The 11,721-nt window shown below is 41.7% G+C and overlaps 1 protein-coding gene across 1 annotated transcript; it reads left to right on the forward strand.

Moving 5' to 3' along the window:
* Positions 8,258–8,636, forward strand: LOC109829471. Its single transcript, XM_020396582.1, has one exon. It carries the CDS (start codon positions 8,340–8,342, stop codon positions 8,547–8,549), a length of 210 nt encoding a protein of 69 aa, XP_020252171.1. The 5' UTR covers positions 8,258–8,339; the 3' UTR covers positions 8,550–8,636.

Consider the following 11,721-nt stretch of genomic DNA (forward strand, 5'->3'; position numbering starts at 1 on the left):
TGCCAAACGCGACCTTCGCGTCTCAAGTGCCAAACACGACTTTCGCGTCTCAAGTGCCAAACGCGACCTTCGCGTATCAAGTGCCAAACGCGACCCTCGCGTCCCAAGTTCCAAATCCAATACCGCGAATACTCTGCGTAGCGCGACTAGGTTGAGGGGCGGATATAAGAAGTTTATGGATTCAAGGCATCTCAATCAGATCCATATTCACCAAGAGCCAGTCCTGTCCAATCATGGACTGGGGGTTCCAGTTCAAACCTCACAATCAGTGAGTAATTCTCCTCGAATCTTTATAACAGATTCGAGAGAGTTCACATCGAGAGAAAGATCGATGCAACAAGTCATTCGTTCATTTCAATGTGAACGACTGATTCCTACGGTCCTCTCGGGACGCCAATGCTGCTCATATGCGGCCCAACTGCTGGTGTTCAACCAATCTACGAACGTTGCTTTATTCAACCAACGACGGCGTTCACACAAGAAGAAGACTTCTGAGGATGAATACCTTAGAGTCACTTCTAACATGATCGGCAGAGGGAGATCATCAGTTCCTAGTTCCGATGAGTCAGAGAACGATCAGTCTCCTGGCTTGAAAGACTTCCTGAATAAGTCTGATGGAGTTTATCAACATACTCGGACGCGAACAGGAGCCATTCCCCCTGTCAACTATCGGAGTTTAGCCAGGGGAACCAATTCCAATGATGAACACTCAGCCATTGCAGAGTCCCAGTCATCAAGCTCTTTTGTTGAACATGAGAGCCCCGCTTATATGACGGGAAACCATGAAGATCTCGCGAAGAGACTTGATGAGCAGGAGGCCATGCTCAAATCTCAGCAAGAGGCCATCAATGAACTCATGGCCCTGTTGACTCAAATAGTCGCAAACAAGGCCAAATCTCAAAAGACATATTTGCCACCCAGGCAAGAATCTTCCCGGAGAGGAAAAACGTTTTCATCCCGACCTCACACAAGCGAAGGGAAGAGAAATGTGGTTGATGACACGGCTTCTGACCAAGAAGCCCACAACCTGGAATCTTCCTCTGATGAAGGAAGAGAGACCGAGAATGAGCAGAATCCTCAATCGATCAAAATGGAAGAATTGAAAGCCCGCCTCAATGCCATGGCCAACAGAAGCGAGCTCCAAGAAGAGGGAGCTATCAGACCCTATCCTGCCGAATGGGATGCAGCCCCTTATCCTCCAAAATTCGAAGTCCCAACGCTACAAACTTTTGACGGTACGGGATCACCGAACCAACATATCCATACTAGCTCGATTGTTCATTGGCACCCTCAAGGGAGTTGCCTTTGAATGGTTCAGAAAATTGCCTGCCGGATGTATCCAAAAGTGGGCAGATCTAGAGAGACTCTTCCTGTCAAGATTCTTTGAAGAGGATACTGAAGTCTCCATCCATACTCTTCTCGCCACTAAGCAGAAGAAGAGGGAGTCCGTCAAAGCCTATGTCAAAAGGTTCTAAGCAGAAGAAGAGGGAGTCCGTCAAAGCCTTCGTCAAGAGGTTTCGAACCATGGCTCTCCGGTGTTCGTCAGGTATGACACAGTCTACCTTAGTAGAGACCTGTCGGCACAACTTGCAGACCAACCTCCTAGCCCGAATCGGAGTTGCAGAATGCCGTTCTTGGAGACAACTAATCTCTCAAGGCGAACAGGCTCAAAAGATTATTGTCAGGATCAAAGCTGAAGAACAAAGTAGACAGGATCAACCTGAGCAATCGGACGAAGCCCAATCTTCTCCTGAGCAATCGGACCAAGCTCAATCTTCTCAGTCAAAACCGGAAGATACTACGGCCACTGAAGCTAATCCTCCTCATCAATAGGATGACAGGTCCAACAACTATCACGTTAACAATTACCTCTGATAGTCAACCTAAGTAGATAATGGCCCACTAGGCGATGTGCCATGTCTACCCTTTTCCCCCTGCCCTTGTTCAAGACTGGGGGTTGGTTTATTTATAGTTCATTCGATTATGAGCAATAAATTTTCTGAGTTGTCATGTTCAATAGAACACCTCTGTCAACCACAAAATCCATCAAAACTATCATTCCCCCACCAATCCTCTTCAATAGGATGGTGGGTCCACCAAAACTATCACGTTAACCGTCACCTCTGATAGTTCTTTTCCTCCAAATTCCCCCACCAATCCTCTTTAAGTAGGATGGCGGGTCCACAAAACTATCACGTTAACAGTTACCTCTGATAGTCAAACTCATCAGATAATGGCCTACCAGGTGATGTGCCTCTATTCCGACTTCATGGATAGTGCCCCACTAGGTGATGTGCCTTGTCTACCTCTTTTTATTCCCCTGCTAAGTCTTAATCAAGACTGGGGGTTGGTTACTTGGAATCCATTGGATTAAGAGTAATAAATCTTTCACATCGTCAAGTTAACATTACACTTCTGACGATCATCACCCCCACAGAGTATGAATACGCTGGCATCGCTCTAATTTGTCACGTTAATAATAAACCTCTGACAATCAACTTATCAATCCTTGTCAATAGGATGATAGGTCCTCAAAATTGCTCAAATCGCAATCTTCCCCAGCGAGACGCTAATTCCTAAAATCTTGTGCAAATCACAAGTACACAAATCCTGTCACGTTAACATCATACCTCTGACAATCCACTTATCAATCCTCGTCAATAGGATGATAAGTCCTCAAAGTTGCTCCGATCGCAACATTCTCCTGTCATGTTAATATCACACCTCTGACAAAACCCACTTATCAATCCTCATCAATAGGATGATAAGTCCACAAAGTTGCTCCGATCGCAACATTCTCCTGTCATGTTAACATCATACCTCTGACAACCTACTTATCAATCCTCGTCAATAGGATGATAAGTCCACAAAATTGCTCTCACCGCAACCCATTCCTGTCACGTTAATATCACACCTCTGACAAAATCCACTTATCAATCCTCGTCAATAGGATGATAAGTCCACAAAGTTGCTTCAATCGCAACACATCCTCTTGTCATGTTAACACCATACCTCTGACAATCCACTTATCGATCCTCGTCAATAAACCATACCTCTGACAAATCCACTTATCAATCCTCGTCAATAGGATGATAAGTCCATAAAGTTGCTCCGATCGCAACATATTCCTGTCACGTTAACATCACACCTCTGACGACAAAATCAACTTATCGACTCTCTTCAATAGAGCGATAGGTCCACAAATTCCTGTCACGTTAATATCAAACACCTCTGACAAAAATTCACTTATCAATCCTCGTCAATAGGATGATAAGTCCACAAAGTTGCTCCAATCGCAACACAAATCTTGTCATGTTAACAATAACACCTCTGACAAAATCAACTTATCGACTCTCGTCAATAGAGCGATAGGTCTTCAAAGTTGCTCCGATCGCAACGTTCTCTTGTCACGTTAATATCAAACACCTCTGACAAAATCAACTTATCGACTCTCGTCAATAGAGCGATAGGTCCTCAAAGTTGCTCCGCGTCAAGTTAATATCACACCTCTAACGACATAATCAACTTATCGACTCTCTTCAATAGAGCGATAGGTCCATAAAATACTGTTAGGTTAACATCACACCTCTAACAGTCAAACCTCCCAATGAACTTGTTAATCCTTTTTCAATAAGAATAGCAAGTTATCATTATAAAATCCCCAACGGATTAAAGATTTTCTGAAGTTATCCCAGTGATAATAAAGAAAATTTCTGAATTTCACTCTAAGTGAAAATTCATGCCAAGTTAATATTACACCTCTGGCACTTTCAACTTTCTTTCAGTGTTTCAAGTAACACAGGAAGAAATAACGACAAAGTCCACGTATTCAACATCGTGACAGGTTGTTATTAATAACACCAAAATCCATGCCTCACACGCATTCGATCCCTAATTAGAGATAAGCCTACGCCTAACATGCGTTGCCGGTTAGTCGTTTCCCGTGAAAATGACAAAGTCTATGCATTCAAAATCATAGCATCAAGTCTAAGAGGGTTCATTCTCTTAGCACAACGTTACATGTGGAACGGACTTAGACAATCCACATGCTAGCCCGACTCAAACGGTAGTCGGTAAAGGCTTATCAAATCCGTTGATGGCTGAGGGTTTGCCAAAAATCCTATGCACGTTTGCAGGTCCATCAGCTTAATGGATGTGAGCCGAGACTTAAAACAGATGAGCCAAAGACAAGTCTCAAAGACTTAGTCAAAAATGCACGGAAGCCACTTCCATGTCTCAAGAGCAAATTTCGGTGGGATGAAGAATCCTTCTGTGGTACGCACAGTAATTTGGATCCGTAATCATCTTAGCTCCATCCTGATCTTTAATAGGTGGTAGCTCGATTTTGTCATTAGCGAGGAGGTATTCCAATATGGCTGGAGCTTCATCCTCTTCGAATGAATATTCTTTTTGAAACTTCGGATCGAAAGTTGCGTTCCCAATGATTGCAGATGTCATTTGTTGGCCTTTCTCAGCTTCCTTTCTTTTAAGAAAGTGTTCAGCTTGTTCGCCACGAAATTTTAACTCCTTCCAAGTTGTGGACGGCTCAACCCCCAAAGCTTCCAAGACATCGATGGAGAGGTTATTGTGGCATGTTTGCAGGATGAACTCCTCTGTAATAGGATCTCTGCAATTCATCGCCATGTTACGGAAACGCTTGACAAAATTGTCGACTGACTCTCCGTCTTTTTGCTTCTCATCCAAAAGGATTCCGATTGACACTTCGGTGTCATCATCGAAGAAGTTGCTGAGGAACAAACTTTCCATGTCATCCCAGCAATTGATGCTCCCTGGCTTGAGCCGTCGGTACCAATCGAAGGCGGGCCCACGAAGGGTGCCAACGAATGACCGGATCATTAAGGCCTCGTTTCCAGAGATTATGCCCAAATGAGACTTGAAATAAATCAAGTGTTGAATCGGCGAACTCTTCCCTTCAAACGGTGTGAAGTTAATCAGATTGAATTTGGTCGGGTATGGTATTGAATCCCATTCCCTCGGATAAGGACATGGAATACCCGTCTTCTTAACTTCTTGAGCCGTCATCAAAGCATTGATTTTGTCTTCAAGTTTTTGCATTTTCCCGTCATCGTCTTCATTTCTTTCTGAATGATGTCGAGTAAAGATAATTGGACCACCCCCAGTGAGAGGTGCTATTGAACCACCCCCAATATCGTTATTGGGAGGATCCGTTAAACCACCCCCAGCGTTATTGCCATTGGGAGGTGTATCAGCCATAATGACTTCATCCACCTCTGGATCACTGTCATCTACAACATTCCGAGTGTGGTGGCTGGATTCAAATCGCTGATTGGACTCAGGAGGTTGAGGCTGTTGAGTTAACAGTTCTCTCATTTGTTGGATAGCCAACTTCATTTCTGTCTTCACTTCAGCTCTAATTTCTTCACGTTGTTTGGCTAGAGCTTCCTGAAGTATTTGAGTGAACTGATCAGCAGTGATTGTGAATACTTCTCTGATTTGTCCTGTGCTAGACATTGTATCATCAGAAGCGATTGCAGAATAAGTGTCCGAGAATTCATCCTCCGAGGACATTCCTTCTTGCATTCTCTTGTAGTCTCTGCGTCTGATAGCTCCTAATTGGAGTCGAGACATCCTTTGAGCAATTCTTGGATTGACTTTTCCTTTCGGGGAAAAGTCGGGATTTGAGTCACTTGAATGCTGTTTAGACTTTCTTCTATCAGCCACGTTGATGGTGACTTCAGGGAATTCATCATTTTGGACAGCTGCTCTTCTTTTGCGGAAATGTCTCGGCTTAGGTTTCGATAATACAGAGACTTTTCGTGGGATGACTTCTCGTTTGAAACAGTCACATTCTGATAATGCTGTTTTGACGAGTCGTGCACAGGAACAACGAGAGTTTATCTCTCGAATAACTCTCTTTCGAAAATTATTCACAACTTCAACTTGATAATACGATTCATCGGTATGATTGCCAAAAAATCGTATCGTCTGTTGGTATGATCTCCCAGGTATGACGATATCATTTGGTGAATGCGTCTTCTTCTGGGGGTATAAAACCTTGTTGGCATTCTCAGGACAATTTATTTTTGTCTTTGAGCGATCCAAGGTTATGTTGGGAGTCGCACGTCTGAAACCACCCATTTGCGGGTATGGGGTCTTAACGGGCTCCGAATGCTGATTTTGCATAAGTCCAGACTTTGGAATCCAAACTTGACGAAGTTTTGGTGATTCTTTGGTCACCATTTCCTTTCTCTTTTCTCGTCTTTGTTGTGAGAGAGCATGGGCATTAGCAGCTTTTGCACGACGTTTTTGTATACGTTCTTTGAGGGTCGAACGAGTCTTTTTGACAATAGTCCATTCATCCGTCGTTGTTTTAGCAGAGATACGAGTGATTGGTTGTTGGTGAGTTTAGCAGAGACATGAGTGATTGGTTGTTGAGACAACTGAACCATTCGATGTCTCCTCGACTTTAGGTCCGCGTGATAACGAACCCCGTCGGTTTGTTCCAAGGCCTTAGCCATTTGGCGAGCACGGCGTTGGCGTTGTCTCTGACGAGCTCTTTTCGTCAATGCCGGCGGGCTTTGATTTAATGACTCTTTAACTAGATAAGAGCCATTGTGAGCAGAGGTATTGCGAGTGAAATTCTCATGAAATCTTCCTGCATTTGCGAGGCAAAGAAGATTTTACAGATGAGAATAACAAATACTCCTCGAACTTCGCTTGGTCGAACTCGTACTCGACTGTTGATTCAACCAGGATCTTGATGGTTGGTTGCGACACGACGGTCTCGGCAGCGAGACCGTTGGCTCCCACTGTGGTCGCCAATTTGTTTTCGCCAAAAGTCGAATTTGTTGTCGAATTCATTATATTTTCGGTCGATTACAATAAATTCAAAGAAAACAGCCTTTTTATAAGACTCTTTTACACAACAAAAAGAAAATTACAACTCTTGAGAAAATAAACGCAGGATCGTTGTTTGGATCACTGCTTTCGTGGGATCTTTGCCTGTGCCGGGAGCGCTTTGACTCGTGGACCACCAAATCACAGATTCTGATTGAACCGTGAGGGGTTTATGATTCTGACTTCGTTTATCGAAGTGAGAAATTGAAACGATATCTTATCGATGTAAGATAGTCGTTCTTCTTGAAATCAAGTCAAAGCCTGATTATCAAGGATTGGCCGTAAGATCAGCACCTCTGCTCTCTCTCTGCTCTGGATTGCTCTGGATTGCTCTGAAGTACTCACAATGATCAGCCCCCTGGAAAAATGGCCTTAGGAGGGTATTTATAACCTCCAAGAACAGTTGGCAGAAAACAGGTTCGCGAGACAGCTTTTGCTGTCTCGACGGGCGAGACAGTGTTTGCTGTCTCGCCCCGCGAGACAGTAAATACTGTCTCGGAAACAGTAACCGCAGGCAGTTTTCGTTTTAACTGCCTTCCCACGTTTCAAACTCCGTTATTTTGGCAGTTATCCACGTGATTCTCGCCCACGACGTTTCCCACGTTCTTGAACAGTTAGTGGCACGTGTAGGGGCAGTTGCAAAGGTAGTTTTGACCATCTGAAAACTGTCTCACGTGCAAGACAGTAAATTCTGTCTCGCACGGCGAGACAGCAAAGACTGTCTCGCGTGGGCGAGACAGTAAAAGTCTGTCTCGCCCGCGAGACAGTAAAGACTGTCTCGCACGGCGAGACAGTAAAGACTGTCTCGCGCGGCGAGACAGTCAAGTCTGTCTCGCACGGCGAGACAGTCAAGACTTGTGTTCTTCTGCCTTTTTGGATGATTTCCTCTTGAGCTGTATTTGGATATCTTTCAGCATTTTTTTGACGCCTACACTGGGGAAGGGACGAGTGCCCATGCTACCCAAGTCATCACTGGCGGGTACGAGTTGAGCTGATAATTAAGATGGAACACGTGTCGACTCCAAGAGGAGGATTAACACTTGGGTTAAATGATGACATAACAGAACTAAATGACACCATCCAGTTTTTCTCATGAATATTCTGGTGAATTAATTAAACTTAGTTGGAACAAAATGACACAATTTAGTTTTTTTTTTATCATGAATGTTCTCGTGAATTAATTTACGCGTAGCGTGTTTAACATGTATATAACATCGATCTTAAAATAACTTCCGTCCAACTCACTTAAGGTCGTCATGTAAAATAAAAAGCTAAAGGGTTGTTTGCAAATCTCCCAAAGTTTGGGACCATCATGCGAAATCCACACTTCATTTAATACCACTCTCTCTTTTCCCCTAATCCCTTCTTCATTCTGTTCCTCTCTCTTCCAAAATCAAATCAATTAAAAAGAAAACAAAAACAAAAAGAGAGGGGGAGAGAAGGAAGGGTGGGGGAAAAAAATGGCGGATTGGGGCCCGGTGGTGATAGCGGTGGTGCTGTTCGTGCTCCTGACGCCTGGACTTATTTTCCAGTTGCCTGGAAACAGCCGATTCGTTGAGTTTGGCAACATGGGGACGAGTGGGCTCTCCATATTAGTCCATGCCATCATATATTTTGGGCTTATTACTATTTTCCTTATTGCTATTGGAGTCCACATCTACACTGGCTAAATTTCCTCTTTACCTGTTGATTTTGATCTTTGTGTGGTTGGTTGTGTAATGGCTTTAATGAAGATGATATGAAATGGGTTTAGGTTACAGTGGTTTGTTTGCTGCTGATGGGTTGCATATATGATCGATGATGATGCTGGTTTCGTTATCTTTGATTCTCTGGTGCTTACTGGACGTTGATCTTTCCCCCTCTCTCTCCGATACATAAAAAATGATTTTTCGAACATGTAAAGAAAAGTTGAGAGACGAGTTAAAAAAAGGAAAAAAGGAAAAACCCATACTCCTCATTAAGTGAATCTTCTTGAAAACGGATGAATTACCAAATTGGTTTTTTAATCCCTTAATTAGCCGCTTGGATATTAAAAGTTAATCAAAAGTGCACTTAGACATTTTTTTTCCTTTTCCCCACCGCTAGTCAAATTCTTCGCGTGTAAGTAGCACGAGAAACTAGGTTATATAATTTTAGATGGAAAAATTCTTTAAGGACCCAAAATATGGGACCAATAAAGGGGACAAGTGAGGTGTTCCCCTCCTATTGGATAGTGAGTTGGCCATCATTAATGATGGCCAACTCATTATCCAATAGGAGGGGAACACCTCACTTGTCCCCTTTATTGGTCCCATATTTTGGGTCCCTGTAGCAAAACTCTTTTAGATGAAGTGACTATTTTAGGGCCTGTTTGTTTCACCAATTTTATGGAATAGGAATGGTATTTGGACTTGACAATAACGTTTTCGTAATTAATGGATTCCAAGTGAATCCTAATCTTGAGTTTGGTTCAAATTTTTTTTTATAGAATTGCTAATTTATAAAGTGGCTCAAATAGTGTATATTTCAGGAAATCCAAATCCAGTCCATTTGTTAGGAATTGGATGGAATTTCTGACACCTCTCCTCTTTTTCATTCTGATTCCTAATCCTATTCCTAATCCTTTGGGTGAAACAAACATAGAATACAAAAAAATAGGATTCCATAAAACTAAAACTTTTCTATAAATTTTTTATGGATTAGATTAAAATCCATAAATAAAATAAAATTTCTAATCCTATTTCTACCCTCTATTGAACCAAACATGCCCTTAGAGCATCTCCAACAGCTTCCTCATTTTTCATTTTTGGAGAATTTAGTTAGGTTTTTGGTCCAACAGATTCCCCATCTCATTCCCCAAAATAGGGATGGAGGAGAAAAAATGGGGAAGCTTCCTCAAATCTGCAGCATTCTCCAAATTTTTGGAGGAAAAAAAAGATTCTTCAAAATGGGAAAACTATTGGAGTTGGTGTAAAAATAATTTGAAGAATATGACTTTTGATTTCCTATTTTAGAAAAAAATTTGGAGAAACTGTTGGAGATGCCCCTAGAGTCAGTGTTACCACCGCTTAAATCTTTGCTTCGTTATCTAGAATCTGTCCAGGCCATCCAAAGCAACCGAACATTGGAGGTCACGTGATACGTGCTTATTACGCACACAAAATTTGACTGACAGCGGGGGGAAAAAAGGTCTTTTAAGTGTACTTTTGATTGATTTTTTTAATATTCAAAATTGTTTAAAAATGGACGAAGTAAAATAAGTATTAAAAATTTGAATTCCAATCGGCACTTTGTACTATGTCCTATTTGAAACTTGGTATTGCCCATGCTTGTAGCCTGGTGATGGTGAAGGGTAACAATAGCACCGAGGACCGTAACCTATGGTTGTCGATACCGGGGGCAGGCAGATTTAGGTATCATATCCCCTATCTAGGCCTTCAGGCTGCTACCTACTACAGCGATATGACATCCACGCCGTCTTCAACAAGAAAAATGGCAATTGAAAGATAAAAGGCTAACCACACTTAAATATCCTTTATAGTCCCCCCCCCCCCCCCCCCCGCCCACACCTAGCTAGTTGCACTTACGTGCCTTATCCTGTTTTTAAATGAGAATTTTCTTCCGGTTTTTCCCGTGTGACGCATGCATGCTAATTTTACCACTCTTTTAGTCTTCAATGGTCTCAACACGCAGGGTTTATAGTGCGATAAAACTGCGGCCTCTATTTGAATTAATGCAACATAAGGAGCTTGAGGACTATATTATGATCCAAAACATCTTCCTTCTGGCAATTCATTAAATAGAAGCCCATGATTACTTGATCGCTTTCACCTAGTCGTAGTCGGTTTTGGTCAGTTAAAGTTTGTCTGGGTCGAGAGCCAAGAACTGTCTAGATTTAATTTAATTAAACTAATCGCTTCATGAGGTGGGGTGGGGGCTTGGGATTAGGGACGCACTCCATCCAAATACGGCTTGAATATAATGTTTATCATATTCATATCCACTTACCTATCTCGTATACAAATACGGATACAGATACAAATATATCTCAGTAAGGAAAATCCATATTCATATTCCCTAAAGGCGGATATGGAAATAGATATACATACGGATACTTAAGCAGATATGCATGCGAATACGAAGCGGACATGAGAAAAATAGATGATATTGAAGAAAATATAGTTCATATAATAAAAAGTGTTCATTAATATATACATTATATTTGAAAAGCTAAGATTAGATATTTTGATAACTAAAATTCGACTCAAATCCATAATCTAAAGATTAAATCAACTATAACAGTATGACTAATATATATTCAAATATTTTGAATATGAATTTATATATTTTACTGTAAAATTATATATCATTAACTATATCTTATCAATTATAAATTTGAGTAACTATATTCGTATGCTAACCCGTATAGTGACAGTTTTTTATGGGATACGAATATTAATTTAACACGCCTGCTTGGGATGCTACAGATAGGCGAAGGTGGTGGGCCGTGATCTCGTCCAGGGCATGGCCAGCTGAGGCTTTGTAGAAGGATTTAGCGGATCCGTAAACGGCACGGTCCACTGATTCCAGACAATTGATCCCATATGAAATTCAAGTACTCCTTTCACGTGCTATTCATTGTTCATGAGTTCGAATTTGCCTTCAAAGCTCAAACAAGAGAATTCATTTATGTCTTCATTTTAGAAATTGCACGGTTTATATTGTTTAAATAGTAACCATCAATTAAACAAGGGAAAATTCTGTCAAGACTTCAATATAAAGAATCTTATGTGAGTAGTCCCTTTCAATCTTTCCCCACAGTGGCTTAGACCAAACACAAAAAAAAAAAAAAAAAAAAAAATA

Source organism: Asparagus officinalis, chromosome 2, assembly GCF_001876935.1.
Source record: "Asparagus officinalis chromosome 2, Aspof.V1, whole genome shotgun sequence".
Taxonomy (NCBI): Eukaryota; Viridiplantae; Streptophyta; class Magnoliopsida; order Asparagales; family Asparagaceae; genus Asparagus; species Asparagus officinalis.

Coding starts and splice junctions, on each gene's coding strand:
- LOC109829471 (XM_020396582.1), top strand. CDS start 8,340: ATGGCGGATTGGGGCCCGGTGGTGATAGCGGTGGTGCTGTTCGTGCTC.